The sequence below is a fragment of the Varroa jacobsoni genome, unplaced genomic scaffold (genome assembly GCF_002532875.2).
Source record: "Varroa jacobsoni isolate VJ856 unplaced genomic scaffold, vjacob_1.0 scaffold_112, whole genome shotgun sequence".
Lineage (NCBI taxonomy): Eukaryota > Metazoa > Arthropoda > Arachnida > Mesostigmata > Varroidae > Varroa > Varroa jacobsoni.
In genome coordinates, this window is record NW_019213014.1 from 144,778 (window position 1) to 170,110 (window position 25,333).

At 39.1% G+C, this 25,333-nt stretch overlaps 2 protein-coding genes and 1 long non-coding RNA gene across 8 annotated transcripts in view; 2 read left to right on the forward strand and 1 right to left on the reverse strand.

Moving 5' to 3' along the window:
• The first annotated feature begins 1,610 nt into the window (after window positions 1–1,610).
• Window positions 1,611–7,021, forward strand: LOC111266311 (uncharacterized). Its single transcript, XM_022843697.2, has 2 exons — window positions 1,611–2,099; window positions 5,337–7,021. Exons 1-2 carry the CDS (start codon window positions 1,914–1,916, stop codon window positions 6,426–6,428), a joined length of 1,278 nt encoding a protein of 425 aa, XP_022699432.1. The 5' UTR covers window positions 1,611–1,913; the 3' UTR covers window positions 6,429–7,021.
• A 3,144-nt stretch (window positions 7,022–10,165) lies between these two features.
• The window catches only part of Glg1 (Golgi apparatus protein 1), a 34,408-nt gene continuing 19,240 nt past the window's right edge, over window positions 10,166–25,333 (reverse strand). Inside the window, exons 20-21 of one of the 5 annotated variants that reach the window (XR_002684007.2) lie at window positions 14,459–14,626; window positions 10,166–10,904 (exon numbers count right to left, since the gene is read on the reverse strand). The gene's annotated coding sequence lies outside the window, so the exon portion shown is untranslated. Of the gene's footprint in view, window positions 10,987–14,458; window positions 14,632–19,151; window positions 19,902–25,333 lie in introns of those variants that run through there. The other 4 variants (XR_002684000.2, XR_002684005.2, XR_002684014.2 and 1 more) reach the window with 4 other exon arrangements.
• LOC111266297 (uncharacterized) overlaps window positions 17,671–25,333 on the forward strand; it is an 11,515-nt gene continuing 3,852 nt past the window's right edge. For both annotated transcript variants that reach the window (XR_002684020.2, XR_002684019.2), the window contains exons 1-2: window positions 17,671–18,200; window positions 21,707–21,770. This is a non-coding gene — a long non-coding RNA (uncharacterized LOC111266297). The remainder of the gene's footprint in view (window positions 18,201–21,706; window positions 21,771–25,333) is intronic.

Genomic DNA, 25,333 nt, shown 5'->3' on the forward strand with positions numbered 1-25,333 from the left:
ATGGTAGTGATTGTACTTCTACCACTAGTTAATATTTTTTCCTGGCTGCCAGCGGATGATGTAAGGGCCTCCGCGCGGAGACGTCGAGTTGACCACTGACACCCAGCGTGGTACTTCGACGAATTAGTAATACTGCCTTCCCCTAGAAGTTCACAAAATGAAGAACATACTCTACCGAACTATATATAGTTTCTCGCGCAGCATGCTGCCAACTTCCTTGCTGTTTTTCATGACTATCAATTTGTTTTATAATTGATCTATCGCATTCCTTACAGTACCAAGAAAAGTACTGAGATTAAAGAAGGTAATGTCATTCATCTTCGGCTTTCTGTAATAATAAATACGCGATGTTTTTGTTGCGTTTATGAAAGTAACGCGGGTGAAGAAACTAGGAACGTTTTGGCTATCGTTTGAGTTTAATCCTTTGAGCTGCTACGATGACTGAAGGACTGATACGATTAATAAGATATAGGTATGCTATTTGCGTCGTCATCGAATTTGCACTGGGGACCGGTGAGGGGTGATCGATGTAGATTTTCAATTTTAGGCAGCTGTTGCTGGTCTGACGACTAATGATCAATGGGTCTCATTCGGGTGTTATGAAATAGTACCACAAATCTTTTGTAGTCGCAGATAAATGCACAAACTATCGTTCACACGTAAATATAACACTCACATATAGGCAATACGGCCAGCAAGCGAGGATGAAAGGGTGCACAAAGAACAAAACTCAGAACGATATTAATAGATCACCAGTTATCGCTACATAAATTTTAATACCGTTGTCTCTATGTCTATCCATTAGATACCTCCAGATATTTTGTGTTATTTTTTAAAACCTATGAAAGCAAGAAGCTTAGAGGTAGACTCGAAATACGCAACAATTAAAGGCGAACTTCAGTTGTTCCCTATGTTGAGCTACTAAAACGATGTATGTGTTGCGTATGGGAAACAGCTGGCAACCACAACAAAGCGCTAACTAGAAGTACGCATCTTGTATACTTTGATGTAAAGAATGAGATGATATTTTTCTAGTTTTGATTTGCCATTTCAATGCATTGAGCAATAACAAATGAGTCCGTCGAAATTGTTTTTATTTTGCAGTACTTTTTGGCTCCGCTGTTCTTTCTCATCTATACGTTTTGCTTTTACAAGTAGTTAGTTCTCTCTGGATGGTTAAGGTTAAAACTAAGTTCTTGATGATAACTTTTTGCACCAAATCAAATACGCCTATTTGCTTTGTCAGAGAGAATAACTGTGATTAGTAGTCTTCGTTTGTAAGTTAATAGTATGGCCTCTAAACAACTTTTAGGTATTTGGTGGTGGAAAGCGCCTGTCGGCCCTCATACACTACGCGCTACTACTAAAACGCCGCAAAAAACGGAGCCCTGTCAACGATCTGATCGCGGTCAATGGAAGACACGATCCTCCCTTTAAGGCTTGCCACAGATATCGCTATTCCAGACAGTGACAGCTACCGCTACTGCCATTGCGGATCCTCTCTTTCCGGCCCCCTGTCATAAGAGGCAGCTCATGAGAGGAGGACAACTCCAGAAAGAGAAAAAACAATTTCATGAAAGTCACTTAAAAGGCGCCTGCCGGTTCGGTTCATTCATAATCATCCACAACCAATGCAAGTGACCACAAAAGATCGCCGGCAGTACTTTGTAAAATACTTTATAGTGTAGGCTAAATCTGCGTCTTGTTTCGTGCAAGTACATAAGATGCTCCAGCATTACCTGTACTATCCGGACGTCCGCTACTAGTGACGTTCGCGGACAGCGGTTGTTGAAGTTTCTTTAAAGCTTCTGAAACGAGAGTGCGTAGCAGAGTTGTACGAACCATCCAGACTGTTATCTTATAGCATTTGTGACTATCCAATCCGATAAGAGTAACAGCAGAACGAAAGCACAATGTTCGAGAAGGATATCCTGAGTTCACTGAAGCTCATGTTAGACCACGCTAAGGGTGATCGCAAGATCTCTTCTGAAGTAAACTGTGAAGGGTATTCGCCGAAAAGAGCTAGAGATATCATGGCGCCTAGATATGAAGATGCTATCAACATCACTTTTAAAAGCGAGGACCGAGGTTCTCCCATGGTAAGCTTTCAATTTCTCCTATCTTAAGATTCATGCTTCTTACTCCGTTTATATAGATCTCTATCGACCTTTTTATGATGCATTCTTTTCATTTCATTGAGTGCTACATAAAATTGCGTTGGTTCAACTCAGTTTTCTTATCAGCGTGTTCTAAATAGACACGATGCTGACACATTGGATACGCTTAACTGGTATTACCTAAATTCAAATAATTTTACAGAGACTGACGAATTTCACCCTAGACGTATGATTTCCCGTATGATGACAGCGTTCCGTCCTTCTGTACTTCAGTAATCTGTTTGCGTTTGAGGTTCCCTAGTAGATGAAGGTTGTAGTTTCAACTTTCTATCAACTTTCTATCTTTTCTATCTACTACAGCTAGCTTCATAGAAATTTAGCCTAGAGACCGCGTCTTCGTTCACCCATGACTTGCAGTGTAAATTCGAATGTTTCGATTCTAAGAAGTTCTCTTGTAGTTACACATAGACAACGTCGAATAGTTTCCATCTGAAGAACAGGACAAGGTAATTCGAGGTCTACATAAGCAGGGCAAACGTCCGCACATTTATGCTCCAAAGCGACCAGGTCTTCCCAGATTTTCATGCACTGCGTACAAATTGAGCGTAGCCTCTATTTAGTTAGTTTTCGTTTTCGATTGACCAGTATTGTGGTCGCACTAAAACCTAACTAGTTCTTGAATCAATTTTGTATGCTATCCAGTGAAATAAGAGATTTCTAAATGGCTATTTATCGCTAGGGGATGGGATAGAGGCTATGCAGGCCATCTTTACTTCTTTTGGTAGAAGATCCAATTGACGGTGCTTGAACAACATTTCGTCGATCCGCCGATGACACAGGCTGATATGTAGATACTTGTTATTAATACTATTACCATCACCATTAATTAGTATTTTGTTTATTTGCAATGACCAACCTTTGACTTTCAGTTAACATTGCCCGAGTCTAAAAAAGCTAAACAATTATACAGCTGCTGTTGTTACTGACAGATGCTACAGTAGCTGAGTAGCTACCCTTCGATTCAGGTCCTATCGCGCTAATCATATACATACATATTATTAATATTTTTTCTAAATTTGATATCAGTTTAGCTGTTTGTTCTTACCAATGTTTGGGTTCAATCGAATCTATCGTTCACCGTACCGGTCGATCTCGCGTCATTTACGTGATCTGCTGTGTGGGAAAACGTCTACGACACAAATGTTTCTATGGGCACAGCAGACCAGTTGTCCTACTACCACTACTACTACGTACATATATGTATGTAGTTAATCATCATTTGTTATCTTTTATGTATGGCAATGCGTTCATCGTCGTTCTATAAATATACCTACAACAATTAATTTTAAATGATAAATACGTTAAATAGCGCAGACACGTACACCGGAAGATGATAACCGTTTACCGGAAGCATTATCTAATATCTGGCGTTTACTGGAGCATCCCGTCATTTCTGAATGGGTCGATATTTTTTTTATCTTGAAGTAGCTGTCAAGTAGAATGCTAAAGGAGTAAACTATATCCATTTATATATGGAAAATATTAATTATCGTCTCAAGCGTGCCAGCATTACACTTTAATTATGATTTGTCTATCTTTACTGTTCAAGATTTACTCTGAAGCTCAGCAAACGCATACGTTTAACGCAAACGTATCGGTGATATAATTCTATAAAAAAAAAAAAAAGTAAAAATTGCTCGCTGTAAACAAGAATAAAAATTCTTGTCTATCGAAAAGCCAGCGGAACATTTATAAGGTCGTCGTTATCACGGGAAAACGATAATAGTCAATTCAGTAAATCGTATTTTAGGGGAAATTTTTCTCCAGATTACATCTTCCTTTGTCCCCCCCACGAAACGAATATCCATATATATAAATGTTATTGTACGGTGATCGCCCAGTGTATCGAGTATAGCCTGCTTCAAGAGTTGATTGAGGTGGTATACAAAAAAAAAAAATTCTAGAACTTTTCTATCGTCTGTATGACTTTTATCGCTCAAATAGCTTTTGTTACTGGCAAACTTGGTGAGCAGGCCGCTTCCTTAGATAGAAACAGGATTCGTAAAATAAAAATTGTTTATTAAAATTAATCAGCGCTATTATTACTGGTACGATGACAAATTTCTAGCATTAACTCATCTGGGGCATTGACCACCACAGCAGATATGGCAGGGATAATGTGATAGGATGCTAACAACATTATCTGCAAATTTTGAAAAATATTTCTCTCACTATGAATTAACCAATTGCATGTCGGGGGCTGCGTTATTACAATGGGGTCATCTACCAATCCTGTGGTCTACATGAAATTTAGTTGGATACAGTCTATCTTGAAATTCCCAGTGCAATATTCATTCGCAATTCTTAGTGCCAGTATGAAGCGTAGAAGCGAACGGGAGGCAAATTTCTGCCCTGACCGAAGGAGCCGAGGAACTTTGCTAATCGATTTAAAGCTGACAAAAGCCTCATCGATCTATAAGCAACTCTTACTGTGACGAACCTGTCACGCAATGACACTCGACTGTGCTATTTACCGAATGGTAACATTTTTGGGTATACGTTTGGCGTCAAGTATTCTTTCGATGCAACAGTAAAGGCAGCGGTTGGTCAGCTTGCCTGAGATCCTTTCTTGCAGGAGGACTAGACTTACAGGGCGGTACATGCAGCGGACTGGCAATCCCGATCTCTACGTCCCCCACGAGAGCATCGTGGTGCGCTTTACTGCTTCACTGTATTCGTCTGAATGCTAGTTTGACTTTTCTTTAAAGCTCCCCTAACTTCTTACAGCTAGGATACATCCTTCGTGGGCGTTAATCCCAAGATTAGGTCTACAAACCTTTAAGATATGATCAGTAAATTGAATTAGCATTTTCTAATTCGTAAAGTAACTATCCGACAGGCACGCGCTCGAAGGTTCAGTTCAAGTTGAATAGCCTACCTTAAGTGACAAATGCCGATAAGTTTTGCAATACAATTACTGCAGACAGCAGCGTGAAGGTATTATATCTAGATTGAAGTTCATTTATAATGATATGCTCTTCTTAAAATGATGCGTACTGCGATAGTTACTTAAACATTGCGTGCTTCAAATTTGCTTGCGCTTAATAGGCTTTGAATAGGCAGACCTCTTCGTCGAGATGCTATTGATTGTCAAGTTACTATAAGACGAAGTTTTTGAAATGGAAGTAGTTAATTGTTGTTACTAATTTTCTATTACAGAAAGCTGCTTTCGGAACGTCTTCCGACTCATGCTGTTGCCCACCTCTCTCACAGACAAAGGAGGTGCGAACTGAAGTTACTCCGGATCTTCTTGCGAAGATCCTCAAGTCAACAGCCAAAGCAAAGCATATTAATCTTACTCAAGAACTTGCTCTTAAAGGGAAAGCGGCCGACGCGTGCGCCAAGTGCTCTTTTATCACAGCGACAAACATAAGAAAACTGAAATCTAGCTGTCCATCGATGAAAACACTTCAGCTTCAGAACCTAAACCTCAGGGCGAAACAGAAGAGTCGGCGTGTACGTCTGGCTGACTTTCCTGCGAACATTGAACGTGTGTCGGTGCGTGGCTCGATGTTCGAGCCCAAAAGTTTTTTCTCAAAAATGACCGATGAATCCTCTAAGTCTGCTGCACTGCACAAGCTCAGTAAGCTCCGCGTTCTTGATGTTGGACGGGCGGTGTTTTTGGAAGGAAATACGGGATCCGACAACTCGATTTTTCCTCCTGAACGTTCATGGCCAGCTATAGACAGTCTAGAAGAGCTTTACCTTGAGGGAGCACCCCATCTGAAGTCAGCGAAATTTCTGGAGACATTGCTCAGAAACTACCCCAATTTGAAGGTGCTCGATCTCGAGGGCACCGAAATTAGCGAAGGCGATTTGGTGACAATCGCTCGCCATGCGCCGGACCTTCGCGAACTTTATGTTGGGTACACATCATTAAAAGACTCCTCTATTATTGCTCTAGAAAACAGTCGCACATCCGGTTCTGCTGGCAGTTGCCTGGATAAACTGGAAGTTATTTGCCTTTGTGAGACAAATGTTAGCGAACTTGGACTCGCCAGTTTTGTCCGCACTTGTCAGTCTCTGCGACGGATTACGGTCAAGCGATCCAAGGTCAGCGAAGAAGCAGCAAATCGTGCAATGAAAGTTCTACCAGGCCTCATTGTACACCGCGTCGAAAATATTCATATTTACGCGGTATTCCGTAACCAAGGCTGCGCTCACTTCAGTCTCAAACATGACTTAGCTGTCACGCCGAGCGTAACGACGCCGGTCGCAGCTTCCACTACGACGTCAATTGTAGCACATTAATATGGCCGTTACCAAAAAGAATATTCTAACCTTGTAGCGAATTTTTCGAAATACTGTCCTGACATGTTGAAGGTGGCACATATCGAAATAGGACGGCAAGGTCTACGTGAAATAAGCTGATCGCGCTGCAGGCAGCTGCTGGCTAAATAATGTATGCATTTTGGATATAACATAACATCGAATGAGGTCTACGTCAAAAAGCATTAGATCGCAATCTATTGATCCGTAAGAACGTTTTGTGAGATATGGTTGTAACATTGTAATATTAGTCACTGTACATGACATCTTTACCTATTTAAACAGTACCTAGGATATACACTAACGTTGTGAAGGATAATGGAAGAACATTTCTATCGGTGAATAGAAACTGATATACACAATAACGAAAAACTAGCGACTGCAAGACACTGTCTTTAGTGGTCTGAAAAAAAAAAGCAATATGATAAGTGCTCAATGCGATACAATGAAAAGCGACCATAAATCATACAGTCACACCCGAAGCTACCTAGGTAAACATGGGACACAATAGTAACAGAAAAGAGTGTCGTAACTTATAAATGATTAAATCAATAAAATAAATTATTTTCCAAAGACCTTATTAATTTCTTTCTATTACGTTGTTAAACAATGGCTGCATATTACGATGGGTTTACCAAAGAAGTCCTGTTTCCTTCCACAAATGCTGATTCTAATACAACCATTCTTTGTCCTGACGAAAAACCAGAATGAACTTTCGTGCCTGATATGATTACACGCAGGGTGACTCTGACTCGATGGAAGTGAACATAAGCCGTATTGGATGGAGTAGATTCTTTCGTAAGTGAGTCATTATCGATGAAGTGTGCTCAATTTTGCAGAATAATATGCCCGTTTTTCAAAAGCTTCAAATCCCCCTAAGAAGTCGAACATACCACAGCAATATGCATCACAATTTTGCATCGTTCGCTAGAGATTTGAAGAACTGTTGATTTCGGAGGGAAGTAGAAAAGCAGCAGTCTTGTAAGTGAAACCGCTATGAAAAAGGGAGTCGTTTATGATAACGCATTTTTGTTTTTCAATGGCGCGAATGCAATTGAAGAGCGCATGTATCATACCATATGAAAATTGCAGGTCCGTTGAAAGCGCTGCGCAGGCCACAAATAACACTCATACAGCGAAAAATAAACAGAGCTTATTAAGAGGTTCTTTTGCTAAACGTATCTTCCCAACGAAGACCTCCGTTAGTGTAAAAGAACTGCAGGCATATATTACCCGTGCGAAATAATCTTCTAATTTTAGCTGGAGTGGAATACATGCACAGGCCTTTCAAGAGGTTCCCTAATAAACACGATAAGAATTATTCCCTTTTCATAAGTACAAATTAATAATTTTATTTTTTTTTATTATCGTTATTTGCTTCGGCCTGTCCACTGCTCATTTACTAGACGTGTCCGACAGACCTTAACACTGAACTATTCTTGCCGCTAGCAGACGAAATTCGGCCGTTAAGTATCTCTAGTTTTTTTCTAAACTAGTTGAGTACGCTCCAAGATACATGAGTTAAATGAAAGAAATATCGTTTAGTCTCAAAAATGAACCACAGAGCTGCGGAAAATCATTAAAGCCTTAATCGAAGTACGAGAGCAGAACGTGAAATCTAAAGAGTCTGTCGATCAAAATTGGCACTTTACGTGTAACGGTGTTACAGAATGTCATAAGCCAAACAGTGAAAATACGGGAACTGAGTAGAAAATGGGGTTTCCGTGAATCGAGTCCAGATCAGTGAGAAACGCGCGCGATATTCCACATGCTATGTGCGAAACTTCAATCAACAAAAAACAAACCGCTTAAATTGAACGAGGCATGATTTAATGTCTATCGCTAGTCGGGGAGAGGTCAAGTAAGGGAATGACGTCGTCCTCGAGGGAAATCGAGTTCGGTGGTAGTGCAGAGTAGGTTCTGATATAAGATGACGGTAGCACTTGCAATAGAATCAGGAGTATCTGCTACTATGTGATATTCGCCGTTAATTAAACAGCGAACGCAACCCGCCATTTCGGGATCCGCAATAAACTTATGAACCGTTGGCACAGCAGTCGGGAGCACACACTCTTATAACTTGATGAGGATTCCAAGACCCATAGCTATGTCTCAATTACTTTCTCAGTTGCGGAAAGAAATATCCAACATTGACCTTAATCTCTCGATTTGGGTCCGAGTGACCACGCTACCTTCCATATGCGGGAAAAGCAACTGGTAAGCAAGCATACCCCACTATTGACTTACTTTGAGACGTTGTAGATAGAAAAATTACATATGGCAACGTGAACGGTGAATCTATGTTCGTCCAAAAACAAAAAAAATGGTACCAAATGCTGGGGTAAGCGTGTAAAAAATAAATGTGTGCCATAAAGAAGGCATGTCTAACATATTAAAAGTTCATCATTCGAGATCAACTAGTCTAAAATCTATTCAAGTTCAAAGTTCGTTAGATTTGATCATAACAAGCTAATGTTTTTTTGTACCGGTGTGTTTTGCCACCTGAAATCATTAAAGTTGAAGTTTTAAAGATACCAGATAATAAAAAAAGTATATTTTCGGCCTGTTCCACATAGTTTGTCGAGATCAAGCAGCTGATGGAGCTTTGGATATTTGTGCCGCATGCGATGTGAACTCGATGCTTGAAGGAAAGCTTCTCGAGGTTCAATAATAGCTCTTTGGAATGAGTCGATGCAACCCCGCTCTGACTGACGCCATTCATCATCGCTGAAAACTGCTTAGAGACATTTTCGAAAGAATACGGCCGATAAACAGCTCATGAATTGTGCTAGAATATTGGCTGCAGTCATGCATTTATAGGTAATAATTTTGAATTTGCAGGATTTACTCAACAAATCAAACTCTTAGACATCCCATGAGGCTGGTCAAGAGAAACACACAGGTCTGACCTTTTATTATTCTTTAACATCTTGTTTGGCACTGAGTACCACGCAACTAATGACAGCTTTCTATACGGACCCGTTATCGGCGACAAGAAATTCTGTCTTCGCGCCGATATAGCGTAGAAAAAAAGATAAGTAGCTTTAACAAATGCACCTAAACGCAGAGTAAAGTCAGACCCCTATCCCGAAAGGACTATGATTTGTGTTCGATAGGATCGGAAAGGCTTTGTGCACTGGGAAATGCTTCAGAACAACAAGACGCCAAACGAGGATCCATATATGGCTCAGATGAATCGATTAGACGACGCAGTCATAAAAAAAACAGACCCGATACACGAGGCACAGTTATAATCGTCTATAACAAGCTCAGACTGCACCTGGCAAATATTGTGATAGTCGCCGTGCAACAGCCGCTGGAAAGGAAGTGTTTTCTTATTTAGCTGCGTATTCTTCATACTTCTCCCGGACGGATTATTATCTTTTCGAATTACCGTCAAATGAAAATAGTAATTGTACGTTTGACAGCGGAGAGGGCCTTCAAGCCTGGCTGGTCGACTTCCACAATACCAGACCTAAATTAGCTGGAAGATGGAAAAAAGTTGTGGTGCGTATATATAACTGTTGCTATAATTCAAATGAATGCTCCGTTTTTTTTGTTGAATGAAAAGTGGCTTCTACTTGCTACAACCTAACTGGGCAATAATCGGTCGTCTGGTTTATGAAGTTACATGCCGGATCCTCTCAACCTGTCAACCTTCGGTTGACAGGTTGAGAGACATTTCCAATGCGATCATTTACAAAAATGGAAATCGGCATGGTATCCCCTACAACAAGCAATTTGCTTACAAATCGATAAAATTATTTTGCAATGCTCAATGAATAGTATATCAAGTGCGGCTCCTATCGGAGCTCTCAACCCGGAGAAATGGCGAGGCGAACCAATATAAACTCGTTCCTGTTTGCGTAATAGGTTGTTTGAAATTTTATACTAAACTAACGGACCTCTTTCATCGTACTTGGCCTTTATTAACTGCGTACGCTTGCCAGAACTGGCAATATTGCAACTAGTATAATTGTTAGCTATCATACAATAGTAAATGGATCCCGCCTGTTTTATCGTTTATTCAACTAATCTGATTCATTAATAACATCACACCGAGCCTAACGTAATCGACGCTAGCTCCGCCAACGGCAACCCCGCCAAATTTGATTAGCCCCAAACCAATGTATTTGACCGTTGTTTCGTGAATCTGTTCTGATACGAATGGATTTGATCTAACATATGAGATACAGGTCTACACCCGTGTAACTAATTTATAGAAGTTTTTCTGAAAGCTTGTTATCTAAATTCTATTGTCCCATTACAACTAACTATCCGACAACAAAAATCAGACTTCTTTAATTTTATATATTTTTTCTATCATTGACCCTGTCATCCTGGTGCAATTGTTCTCCTAGCCTCTCGTCTGCTGAACTAATTCCATTTTCCTATTACGATTTCCAAATAGCCTCGTTTCTTTGTGGATCCGTTAAGGTGTTGCATGCACCTTGTTACCTGAAAAAATAACCCGCAGATTTTAAAGCCAATACAAATGGCACATGGGAGACTGATCTCCGATCGTGAACGCGGTACCGACCTGAAACCTCACCAAACGAAAGGCCTCGTATTATTTATTTCTGCTCCTCAAACTGAGCCGCTTTTCGACACTCTGTTGCGTTCACCTTCACTTCCCCCAGTTCGATTTATCCATCCTTAAATTTTCATATCAACACATTCTATCAATTGTAAACTACTATTTTGATAAAATCTGCATTGCTCAATAGTGAAAATCCGAAAAATGGAAGCCTTTCAGTTGCCTCTTTTGTAGAACTTAAGAAGCTACACATTTTTTTAATATAAATATTTCAAATATACTCAATGGTTGTCCGACGGATAGCCAAAAAAATTAACTATCTCAAATTAACATTACATTCAAAACAAGACAGCAACTACCTTTAATTTAATAGTTATCTATACAATCGGAAAAAATGAATCGTATATTGGGATGATTCGTAACGCATCAATTACAAGAAAAAAACGTTCCGGTCTTCCGCTTAACGTTTTTTTTTTGACGCAAACGCAATCAAAAACTCATGAGTACTCTTCACCGATTATCGAAATATTGTGGGGTCAAATTTGGGACGAAGCCAAATGTAAACTTCAAGTTGACTAGCGTACGTATTAATGATTCGCCAGTATGGGTGAAACGTTTTTGACAGTCTTTTGTAGTTCATCCCATTTATAATCATAATAGGGACAATACTCATGTTCATTGGAGTAAAGCAGTTAAACCTGACGTAAATATTTTCACTAGAACCAAGCTCAGGCCACAGAGATAGATCATGATTTACATGGAACCTTACACCTACGTCTATGTGAGATTCTTTTGGGTTCAATTGGGCTAACTTGTCGGATAGGTTAATACGGGATCGTTTTTCGAACAAGAATGCTATCACAATTTTCACAATCGTCTACAAATCAATCATTCTTCAACCTAATCTAGGACATCGGATAAGTGTAGTTTTCAAGTTTGTATGATTAGTGTCTTCTGACTGCAGTCAAATTTGAATGGCTTATTTTTATCTTCTGAACAGTAAAGAGACAGACAAATTATATTGTCCAGATCCAGATTAGTTCATCTCCGCACATATGTACATACATCTATAGCTAGACGCAGGTAGGTAGCTAAGTATCGGTTTCGAGATCTAACCGTTGACCCCCAATCCCCTAAAACAGCTAAACACGATAAAATGCAATGTAGTGGATAGAGACAATAGCACTTTCTAACGAACGTAGTTTTTTTCTGGAATACTATGATCGAAGGGAACGGAACGATGCTGAACATTGATTCTGACTGTTTTCCGCAATCGAATAATATGGTGATACTGTAGCTGATTAGAGTTGTATGTTAGTACTCAGATTATCAGATCTAACACTGTCGACGGTCCTGGAAAGAAAACATGGAAGGCTCGGCGTTTACGCTGTGTCGTTGATCCACTATGACGAGCACAAACTTTCTCATAAAATGCAAAAGAAGAACGATCGGTCGATTTTACCTACGCGGAGATCGAATATGCTGGTCGTTAGATGGCTTAGGGGAAAAAGTTATGGAAGGTTTCGACTGAAAACCTCAAAAAGGTAATATAGTGAAACTTCTAGTGAATTCTACATTCGAACATTACCATTTGAAATGTTGAATGAACACGATCTGTAACGCTGGCTCTTGCAAGCGACGATATACGAAAATTCATGTTGGTTTTAACGCTTCAGTAACCTGCACTCGCTAAAGGCGTGGCAAGCTCCGTCAGTGGCTGGGGCTGTCGTCTTCCGAATGGGATATTTTCGAGCGTCGTTAGGTGAATCATCGTGGACTTATGGAGAAATCTTTGGTCAAACTAAATAGAATCCATCCCTAATTTTCCAAGTACGGTTGTCGCATCATTAGTTTCGTTTCAATTATTGTTGGGCAGACGTTGTCTAGAAATTATATATGGATATTCTGACTTGACGCTTACTGTTTTCACGTAAATGAACTCCCACAAACTAACCCCGTTTATTTTTCCATGCCGAACTATGTGACGTGTTGAAGCTAGCTGTGCGCCTATGTAGCATTAAAAAGCCAAATATCCTATATGATGAATACCACACCATTGTAACAATAGTGTATTTGTTCAATTTGGGATTTGCTACCAGATGCTCATATATTTTGAATGATTTCCGGATCCTGAAAGCATCATGTGGCACATATGAATCCTGCAACGACTGTCGAGTTAACCATTGGCCTGTGAAACTATAGTCTAGAAACAAGAATTGTTTCTGTTGATGTCGTTTCCACTCTGACGATTCGTGTTGAATTCTAAACGAGAAAAAGGCTGGTAGTCATCTCGATTACCAAGGGAAACGGCAAAGTCTGTTTCGTAGCAGGTCGGAGTGATAACGTCGTCTCTGATATAATAATTAGCTTGACTTCACTTTTTTCCCTAATAATAAGAGTAATGATAATCGTAGCGATAGTAGTCGTGTACGTTGTTTTCTTCTTTATACTCACGCCATCTCGTTCACAAAACAGAATCGTTGTTGATAGTCCCAGTCTTCATTTTACTCTTTCCCGCTTGATCGACGCCACTTGCTGGCTCTTTCGCCTTTGCCCTTTGGCAATTGAGGCTATCAAAATGATTGTGGCCTGTACGACGGCCGTAGAGAATTTATACACATAGAGGTAGCGCTTAGACATACGAAGAACTTTTCGTTCACATAATACTTTCTGATATCTTCTTTGGCGTTATTTCTTTTTCATTCGTGAACGTAATCCCGAGAAGGACAGAGGACGTAATGAAATATCAGAATTCATCAGGACGCTACCGTGAGCGAATAGGAAAAGCTCTGCTTTTTTTCTCCTTCTCATGGGGTCCATCTTTTCTGCTTTCCTATGCCTCCTGTTAACGTTCTTCAATTGTAGATTTTATTTTTTAGCAAAAAAATTCATATTATCCATTTTCTGACATCAAAGGGGTTTATTGAAGTTGTGTGAGCGATGGTGCCATTAGTAGTAGCAGCAGTAGTAGTACTAGTAGTAGAGTCGTCGTCGCCGCCGCCGCCGCCGCCATCGTAATCTCTGTTTGACGTCTGTCAAATGTCCCCTTTTCACAGAGTCAGATGATAAAGCGATAGTCGCTCCAGCGATCGCGGCACAGATAACAACGACAACATCGAACAACATTCGACGATGCGCGTCCGTGTACATCAAAGGAAAAAATAATAAATAGGGAAGAGTGCTCCCTATACAGCAAACAGGACAGATCTCAAAGCGTATGTGCTCATCCGTTGTGCCCCAACACATGAAAACTTTGGCAGGTTCGACTTGAAATTTTGCTGACAAGCCTTATTTTCCACAACGAATTTGCTAGCGCGATCAGTATCTTACGAAATAATTAAGATATGAATATTAACTATTGTTATTATCACGATTCTTATTCTACGGTATTGCGTTACTCGTGTTAGCCGTTATCACTCTACGCAGAGGCAAGTAAGGAAAGAAGGACGTATCTCCACAGGTAGAATGTACGTACATATTTAGATGGTGCGTGTTGAGTCAAGGAGAAACGGGTACTGAGGCGATCCTCCGACAAAAAACAGCGTCATTTGTACGATCCTGCCGTCAGCGTCTTCATTATTTTTCGTTTTCATCCTCGTCTTTATCGGCGTATGTGTAGATAATGCACAAATCATCTTCAAGCCTGATCTGAGAAATGTATACAAATGATAGCCTTTTTCCTAATTATAATCTAAAATCTAGGCCGGCGCTGTTAGTATAACCAAACCGAAAGCTGCATTATTACGTTATAACTTTCTCAAGCAATATCGCTTGTACTGGATACTTACTTCGGAGTTTATTATCGGATCTTTATAATTTTAATGTCACTCCAATCTTTTTCTCGCTTTACAGCAGAAGCTGCACTTTCAGAGCATTTTGGAGAATTTTCCGTAGCACCAAATTGAATAAGACAAAGATAATATGTCACACGCGTGAGATGTTAATTAATATTTATTGCGTTTATTTATAATGAACTAAACTAACGCAATTTTTCAGTAAATTTATTCCAACGATACAATATTATGGAAATGCATTGTAGACATATTTAATTTTGTTAGAGCTTGATTCTCTTTGATATTTTTCGATCGAAATTGTACTGACCACGATAAAAGGTTATAATTTTCGGCCTTATTAGGCGTTGTTTGGCATCTTTCGCTGCTGGATCATATTGACATCACAGAGATGCGTTGCTGGCGGCGATCTGCTTAACGAAAGTTTAAGTAATAGAACGTGACCCAGACCAAGCGCAATAAGCAGCGCTCTGAACGTACAACCTGTGGTACGTTTCCTAATCGCGGTGCAACTAATCCGGCCTCGGTTCTCCTTGGTTAAGGATAATCGGTTTTTGAATCTACGTCCCTAAATGAGACGTGCGTCTTTTAAGAAGAAGATGTATCGTAGGAAATTCCAGTTTCTTCAAAGCACGAGGAACTTGGTTCTATACGAAAACAAAGCAGAAACTAGGTGCTAGGAAAATGTGTATTCAGCAAGGGATAATGATACTCCCCATTGCAAAGGATATACTAACTAGCTCCTGAGTGATGCTTCTCAGCAAAGAGAGATCAGCGAAAGAAGCTCTCAGCACCATACTACATCTACGACGGAACGAAGCGGCGATCTTGTACAGAATAAGTGTTTAAAGAGGTGTTTCTTCTAGCTACTCTTGTACTAGTTATGCCTTCGCTTATTGAAGTTAAGGCCTCGCATCAGTAAACTCTAAAAAGGCAAGAGACACTTAATGCGGCTTTTAATGTGACTACTTAACTTACGAAAGACTATCTAGTCTTTCGTCCTCAGGAAACCGTCCGGGATACTTAGTAAGAAAACCCGTTTCTATATAAAGTATATTCTCAATACCGATTATTATTATTAGCGCGATTTCTAAAGATACCGTTAAGGCCCTCCCTTAGCTGGCCTTATGCTATTGGAAACCTTCGGAAAAAATTCAATTTCGGTAGGTGTTGGCGTTATAGAGTGCCTCTGAGTTTTACAAACAACAAGTTTCGCTCAGAGAAGTAGCTGTAGGTGTTAAGGAAAATAGGGAATGTCTGCCGACAGCTGTTTCGTATACAGGTGCTACAAGCGTTAGTCAGACTAGTAACTTTGACGATTATTAAAATCGAAAAACGAAATTATTAAAATCAATCAAAAGAAACCGATAAAGCTAAGGTTTCACAGGGGAAATCATGTTGCTGCGGAAAATAGTCTGCTACTGCTCTCAGCTGAAAACGCCGCTCGTTTTTTGGCGTTCAGCTGAGAGCGTTCAGATGAGCACGACGGAATTGGTCAAAGAATTTCAGTGCCATTACCATCCAAGAGGGTATTCAAGCCATGCTTTCTTCTGCTAGATACAACTCTCAAATTATCTGATATCTGAAAGATCAGATTTGTGGCATCGTATGCTATGCAAAGAGTTTCTGATATTATAACTCTCATACAAATACGATTTGAATGACCCCTACGGATTGAAGTCTATCAAAGTCAAGCTCCTCTCGCCAATACGTCGTTATCGTTCGAATACGACAAAAAAAACAACTCAACTTTTCAGCTACTCTTGTTTACGATAAATTTTCGCGCGGGTGGGAGAACAAGACTGCCAATACACATCATAACTTCTATCTAACACTAGATCATGACGTACAAAAGCTGTATGTACCATAACCGCTAAATTCGGACAAGTTTCGTCAGCCATACATAGTTCCTCATCCTATATCATTAAATTTCCACGAGCATCACACATGGTTATCATAATCACCATGGGTACGGGCCCGTGTTTGCGGCTACGCACGCGTACGCCACCTATGCAAAAAGTTGTGGGCGCAACAAAGAACACTTTGTTACTCTGTCACGATCCTCCGTCAGAAAAAGGCTTACAAGCTAAATTACAATTTTATTTCCTATTAGTATTATTTTTTCTACCTCATCAAAAAATAACAAAATTAACATATAATATAATGCTGTCGTTTTTGAATATTTATGGATTTCATTAGCCGTTGATTTGGTCTAATATTCCATTTGTCAATAAGGCAATGCGCCATTAATAATAGTCTAGAGTAGGCCTTCCAGCTTTTAAGCAGAGTTAAAGGTCTTAGAAACAAAGATATTTTCCTTAAATATCTCCGTTGGCCATGTTAACCACTGTTCTTAATTGAAGCAGGTAAATGATCTGGTGTTTCTGTGATCTTACCTGGAGTTAACTGTTTTGCAAAAAATAAGTTGTGTCCTTGCATATCAGAGTGACGGGCTATGTTGTTACACATGTGAGCATCAATATAACATTGACTTGATAATTCCATCACTCAACTCCAATATGAATTGACAAACCCCTCTTTTTCAACGAATACATCTCCAGAACTTATGTGTAATCTACTCGACTCATTCAAGCGCCAACCTATTGCGTTATATATATATATATATATATATATATATATATATATATACATATGTACATATACATATACATACAAGGAAGAGTATTGCAAAAAAATCATTTGAAGATGTCATAATGAAAGTGGACTGCACGACGCCTCGAACTGACCCGTCGAATAGTGTTATGGCAAAATTAGATGAAAAACAATTCCTTTGCCCAATTAACGAGAATACATACATATATCGTACGCTAAAAGGCGAAAGGAAAAAGATGTGGCAAAACGCTCTGACCAAACAGAAGAATCAGATGGTGGCAAATCATCGCATACACTACTGAGACAGCAAGTAAAGGAGTAGAGGAAGAGATACGCATCCGGGTGTTTTTCTGTCATAAATGTTTTTATTTCAAGTGCTTAATATGCCGCCACTAATGCGGCCACAGAGTCGCTGCGTAGGAAAAAGTTGAGCATTTGGTTGAAAAAGGCGCGGTACGTCAAGCAGTACGGTCCCAGCTATGAGAAACAGAAGACTACAAGTGGAAAATAACGTCGTAGCACAAAATAGTATCACAAAAGACACTGCACAAACAACCGAATAACAACAGAAACATTTCGGATAGTCGTAAAGTTATGAATTTGAACGCAATCACACGTTCTGTAGCTGTCACCATACAATAGATTTTGGTCCTAGCCAACACAGTCGTAACCAACGAGCCCACCCACTATAAACGTATGCGTGTCCAGAGACAGATAACACAAACACACATTAGTGCTTGACGCACGTGTTACATCAAATCATGGCGATTGAATGTTCCCGACGACGAATGTTGCACGCTACCTTTTCTATTGGTAAGTTAAAGGTAGTTCGTCAATAGCTTTTGATAGGCTAGTAATTCCCTAATTCTATAATGACTTAATCAATGCCAAAGAACGAGAAGGAGTTTGCGTTTTGAACTCAATAGAATTTCGGTACTTTAAGACGTGGGGAAGGGATTAGGATGAATGGGCCTTTTAGTAATTTCAACTTGACAGAAATTAATTCCTTCATTTATTCTTTAGCAATAAAATAGGGTCATGATAAACAACCCTGTGCTGTTTTCAAGGGCGTCGGATAGAAGGCTTATAACTGGTAAAAATTTCGTGGCACCTTATCGACACTTCTAGGTGTCCATCCGGGTTAGCGACATTTAAATATTTGCTATTCCACTCTACTCTAGTGTAGTAATAATAAGGCAAAACGTGTTGATGATAATGGTGTGCTACATGTATGCGTCTTATTTTTGTACTCGTTCAGGATATTGTGCAAATATGTTTGTTCTTGGCTGCTTATGCTAGGTATATTGGAACACATATGACTCTTATGTCACACTGTTAATTTAGATAAGTAATAGACGTAAAAACTTATATAGTCTACATGAAGACAACTACCGAACTTGGTCGTAATAACGAACACATAATGTCATAGAATGTGTATATATAGACATATTTGTGCATCGTTTCTGCGGAAAAGCGCACGTAGGCCAGGCGACACTTGTCCCTTCTGTTTTTCGCTGTGTTTCGCACACATAATTTTCGCTGTTTGACTTTCAATGCGCAAATGGTGGCCCCGTACGTGACAAGCATAAAAGGAAAGTTCCCGTAGAAATGTCAGGCCACATGTAACGATATATTTACAGAGACCATCCATCTAAGGAAAGAAAGAATAGAAATTCTCCTTTCCCTCTAACAGGCAATAGGTCATTGTAGACCTGCTCTTTTCAAAACCTTTTCATTGACGGCAGCGCTGCTGTAGTTTCCTCTGTGACGACATCCGGCTTTTATTTAATTTGCTCTTACTATCTGGCAGTCTCCATATCGTAGGATAACCTTTTGCCTTATTTGCTATCCCTTTCAATAAACATGTGAAACAATAAATAATGCGCGTTGCCAACTTCGAGTTTACCATGTATTTTTGCGTCCTTAACCTCAGCAGTAAACAAGTCTCGCGCATTGATTCTTTATCTATCGGACTCAATACTTTATTAGTGTACCTAATAGCTTCTCTGCTTTATAGAACTGACAAGTGATTGTTTGAGCATCTTCAACTTCGATTTAATCATTACGCTTTATAACCACGCTTTCCAATTTTACCCATCAGCATCGATTGCTTGGCTTTCGGACCTTCTAAGAAGCCTTTTCTAGAAAAGCGGTTTCTCACACAACACTATTAGCTACAACTCGTTTCAACATCATTTACGCCTCAATCTTCTTTTTCGGGAAGACGGGAGAAGAGTTTTAGAGGCGCCTGCAATCGAATTTCGCTGCGTTCAACTCAGTCATGCGCCGGACGAAAAGCCATTAAGAGCGTGCAGTGCTTAATTCATTTTGCTAGCATGCATGTCGCAGACGTTTGTTTGTCAATTACGCAGTCTGAGTAAAATTTACGCACGTTTTGCATTGAAAGGCAATAAGGAACAATCCGCGATGTTTTTAGGAACAGACATAGCCATCCAGATCGGCTCGCGTACGCTAAATCGGAAAGTGGCACAGAATTCGCACAGATGTGAACTTCTGAAAATAAAATCGACAAATTGGCCGAAATAATAGATATTTTATTCCTCTTTGGATATAAAAAAATAGACCTCTTCTAGTCGTCACTTTTCAGTTTGATGCTTTAATCCGTAGGATCGAAGTCCGACTCGGCGCGCTATGAATATACAAGCAGAAGCGAAAAGCTACGGTAAAATCACGTACTTGTGTATTTTGAAATTAATCGCTCTAAAACGAATACGCACTAGATTTTAAAACGTTATCTTCTGCCTCGTGAACGTAGCATATGCAGCCCGCACAAATTTTGAATTTTGTTTTAATACATGGCGATTGCTCCAGAGTCTCATATCCAAAAGCATTGATAAACCGGTTCGATAACCTCAGCGTTGCTTATATTCACAGCCGACTATCATTGAATTGTGATCAATATTCAAGACACGAACAATCAAGATAGACGAAGTGAAAATTTTAAAGACGATCAGCTGGCGCCCCGCAGTCTGTTGTGCACCGGTAGGCAAATGCAGTTCTGGAGGGTCATGAGTTGTGATTAAAAAAGACAGCGCTACTTTTGCTGACGAAGCCGGTTAGAGTTTTTTTTGGCGTTTTCGTTCAGAAGATAAAAAGATTGTCACACGGCATGTTTTAGAATTTATTTTTTGATAAATTTAAGCCTAGAGTCGCGCTCGATATCAAGGCGTCTAAGAACGAGCATATGTTTATGCAGTACATTTTATGAAGAATAAACTAATTAACATTATATTATGAAAAGTAAAATCGTTAACTTTATGTTGGTACAAATACACTTGCTAGCATTGTAAGCATATGGATAGTTAAATAAAACTGGATGAATTGTACCCAGACATTTGCGTGTGAGCGATATTATTTGCGCTTGCTATCAGGCGCCTGTCGACAGCTTTTCTTTAACAAGATTATCAATATCGTACACAAGTGACTGAAATAAACAATGAAAACGTGATTGTACGAAACGAGGTCAGTCAGTTCGGCAACGTCTGAGTAACATACTCTTTCTGTTTCTGGTTTTGCAGCTACGAGTTGCTATGTTAATTTATTAAGTGATTAAGAATATGTCAATCGGGTTAAAAAAAACTTCAGGCGATTTTACCTTTTTTGTCTTATAGGTTTGTCAACCTAATAAGTATGACTAAATCATAAATAGGGCCGCAGGAAGCGGTTTTCTGAGGTCGTTGCAGTTGATACGATATGAGGAAGTACGTAACAAATCTAAAAAAGGCAGCATTCATCTGCACAACATTCACTATTCGTAATAATAATTTCTAATAATTCAGTTATTCATTCCGTCACGAATAGAAACGTTTCTTTTGCGGGAAATTCAACGGAGTCTATTACTAGCGGAATTTAATCCGAATGAAAGGAAGAATATTTACGTTTTTCAATACGTATTTTGTTATTTTTCGTAGCGAAACAATAGATTGGCTAAGTCGCTAAAAACCTTGGTATATTGCGCCAGCTAGCATTGGGTATATATATGTCCTTTCACCAACCTTCCAGGCTTTTCGGTATCACTAGATCGCAACGAAGTATTAAGCTAAAACAGCGGGTTTTCACAAAATATTGGTTTTTAATTATCACATTTATATTTATGAACTTGAGACTTAAGTTGACTATTCCAAACAATGTTGTGAGTCAACTCTACGATTCGATTTTTCGTAAATGTTAACAATGCTAAGAATCCTAAGTATATGACCGACAATCTATGATAGAATTCCACGGTGATTTAGCAAAAATGAGGCGCTCACATTTATCTCGTAATAACTTGATTATCATTTTTCCTCCGTTTGAAACAGCCGAAAAAATTCTGCTCGCAATTATTGAGTGGTCTAACAGTCGTGGCGTCGCTCCAAGTTGAGGGTAGGTACACGTAATCGGAATCGTTTGCACTTAAATTCATCTATTTCCTATATCTTTTCTTGCAAACCAGTCGGGCTTGAAAAATCTTCTTTAGCCAGATAGACGTAAAAGAGTGCAATTCAACCACGAAACACGAAATTTACTTTTAATTGCAACATTTAGACACTGCGAATAGTTGTTTATACACTTAGATAATTTACATACGAAAAAGGCAATCCCTAAAGTTACACAGATTAATTGAATTAGGTGTTCTTTTAGAGCATGGCTGGGGAGTTACGGGGCAGAATGTCACTTGTCAGCTTTAGTTAATGGTACTCCAGTCGATGATTTTAACAACATAAGTAATTATGTAAATTCTTCTAAATATATGTGACGATAATAATTATACACTCTCAGGGTCGAAAGGCCATGCCTTATATAGTCAAGCATGAGTGATTGCATCGATCACATAGTATCATATCTAGTATCAACAGTACAATAAATCAAACCGTTTTAAAAATACTGACTTGATAGTTTATTTAGTATTTTATTTGCTCCCAGCCAAAACATCCGTCGATCACTAATATCTGATAGCAAAAGTAACATGTGAGTAGAACAAAACTGTAACGCCGACGGGAGTTCTGGTTCACATACAGCTTTTTCAAAACAGACAAGACACCAAGCCAGAAATAACGGCCAAAATTTGTCCGTCTCTCTTGCGATTTTGTAATAAAAGATTTTAAAGACATTTGCATTTTCAAGATGTTGCCACGGAAATTATTTAACTAGTATCCAACCTTGTAGGAAATGAAACTTGCTCCGCTAAGCTGGGTACTTTTTTCAAAGTCTGAATGTACTTATTTCTGCAGTTTACGGTTTTGACAGATCTGTTGTTCTTTGTTAATGAGATGCAAACCTATGATATACGGCCACGAGACTGTGCAGCTCTATTAATGGTGGGATAGAAAGAAAGTTACTCTATAGAATTCTTAATGATTTTTGCGTGTGATCAGAGATATCTCCAGCTAACGAAGCTCAGGTGCGCATTAGATCAGGAAACTTACGGTGCAATTATGCTCTGAACAATAGAGCTCTGAATCAGCTAAACTTCGTAAAAGATTTGGGAACGTGTGGTTCTTGCTAACAAAAAACTAATGTGCGTACAGATAACGTATGCGCCTCTGTCCGCAATTTGAGCGGGTAGCGTCTCTTTTCTATCAAAAAAATTTTCATAGGACTTTTCGTAAATTCAGTTTCGGTGCAAGTCGAGACGGATGCTTATTGAGATAATTTTTGCATACGACAGGACCTAATTTCCATTAAATGCATGAAGTAACTTATTTGAATAATTCAAGCAGGCAAGACGTTTCGCAATAAAGCCAGAAACACAATGTCAGCGCGTGATCAATCTCAATCCAAAACGCATGTAAAACAAAAGTGAATCACTGTCTCACTAAGTAGAATAACGCGATAGGTATTAGCAAACCATCTCCCTTCACTGGTTTAATAAACATTCTCAGAAAGAAGCAGACGACGAAATTTGTATCAACATATTCTGAGACCATACGTTTTGCTCACGACTAAGGCGCAGATAACGCTTTCCTATCTAAAATAAGTAGGCTAAATACTATTTGACAGTTCCTTAGCATAGACAATATAAGTTTATTATTAAATGCTCTTTCATCGCTCCATGTTGTTGTTTTCTAATAGCATTTCATCCTGACATTTACCATTTTTTAACATTATTTGTTTACCTATCACCATTTCTTCTATACAATTATAATCTTATGTACATATTTCAGTAGGTCCACTATAAACATAACGCCATAAAGAATTTTGTATTATACAAGTAGTTTTGCCGTATTGTACAACTTATTCGGTCATACTCGCCGGTGAAGACTGGTCTAAATACGAATTTTCACTACGTTCGTATATATCCAACTGAATAATGGGTTTGGGTTCCGTCGCCGTGAGCAATTTTACTTGGCCGATAAAATGAAACGCTTTCGTAAAATTATAACTACGAGCCAATAGAATAACTAGTGTTTTTACGATAGCTACAATATTTTATACATTTCAAATGTAAGGGCGCATCTAAGCTCCAATAATTTATTTTTCAAGATTAGTCCTTAAAGGTGAAATTATAATCGTACACGTATGCGTATTGGAGTTATTTACCAAAATATCCAAGTAAGTTCTTGCTTTCTCTTTGTCTGTGTCAATGATTGACCAACGTCGATGAAGACTGTATGTTAGATGTTCTTTACAGTAGCGTGCTGTGTTTTGTCGTCCGTCGCATCCTTTCCTCTAACATCAATAGACTATTTTATTATTCTATACAAGGAAAAGTAACTCCCGACCGCCAAAACCACTGTGATTTGAACGTGCGAAGAATCTTTCAACGTAATAAACCTTCGATTTGTTTCGTCTCTAAATGATGAGGGCTTAAGTTTCTAAAAGATAAATAATTTTTGCTTAGTAGTTTGCTGTTACGTCAAGCTTTAAAAGCCGATGCAATTAACGTACCCGGCCGCATTTGCTAGACATCTTTTTGCGTTACTTTTTCTTTACAGTTCAATGATAGATAAAGGTTGCTAAAGCAAGCCAGTCAAGTGGAACAGCCCTGTTGGTCATCTTGATTACGTTACAAAAGTAACTATTGCGTCCCTGATCACTAACCAAGCGTTTAGTCCGTTATTTTACGTGTTACCGGTAAGCCTAATAATGACATATGACAAGGTGTTACACTGAACATGGCTTAAACTATTTAATATAAACCGACTAGCACGAAAATTAAGTCATCTTCACCACCCCCTAATATATTCAATCACGGTTCACGGTTGTCATACAATAGAGCGTATTCATCCCGTGAGATCACTGAACAACATCTACACGTCAACAACGACTGATAAACAAAACTTCTAGCCGTTTACTACCAACGCTTAAGTTTTAGATGATCACGTCGTACTGCTTCTACAGCGGGCTAACCGATTTTCACGTTAACCAAAAGTATAGTAATTATACGGAAGGGAAGAAATGTTTATAACCACTGACCACAGCCGATAGCGGTACTTCTTTTTTAGAGTGCTGTTTTGCACTTTTACATGTCATCATCACGATTATGGTATATGTGTATATATATACGTACATTTAGTTCAGATATAAATTGTAATTGCCAATGGTTATCTGATCGAACAATATACTCGCCGCCTGTGCAACAAGACTATTTGTATATCATGCTAGAGCCAGCAACGCGCCACCCTGTTCTATACAGGAATTCTTACCTAGCTCTCTAGAGACGGCAATATAGAAACGTCTCGCATTAACACAAACTAATTATATTGTTATTGACTCAGCTACTCTCCTAAGGCATGTAAATTATTATACCAACGCTTTAGATAAAAAATGCTTTAAATCGCGGTTAACTCTATTAAATTTTGACGGCCAGTTAAAGTTCGACGTGCTATCCCTAACTTCCACGTAAAACGCAATTTGCGTTGAGTGTGTAGTTCTTTACGACTAAAGTAAAGAAGCAAACATTGCTCTATCTCGCTCAGTCACTCTCTCTCTCTCTCTCTCTCTCT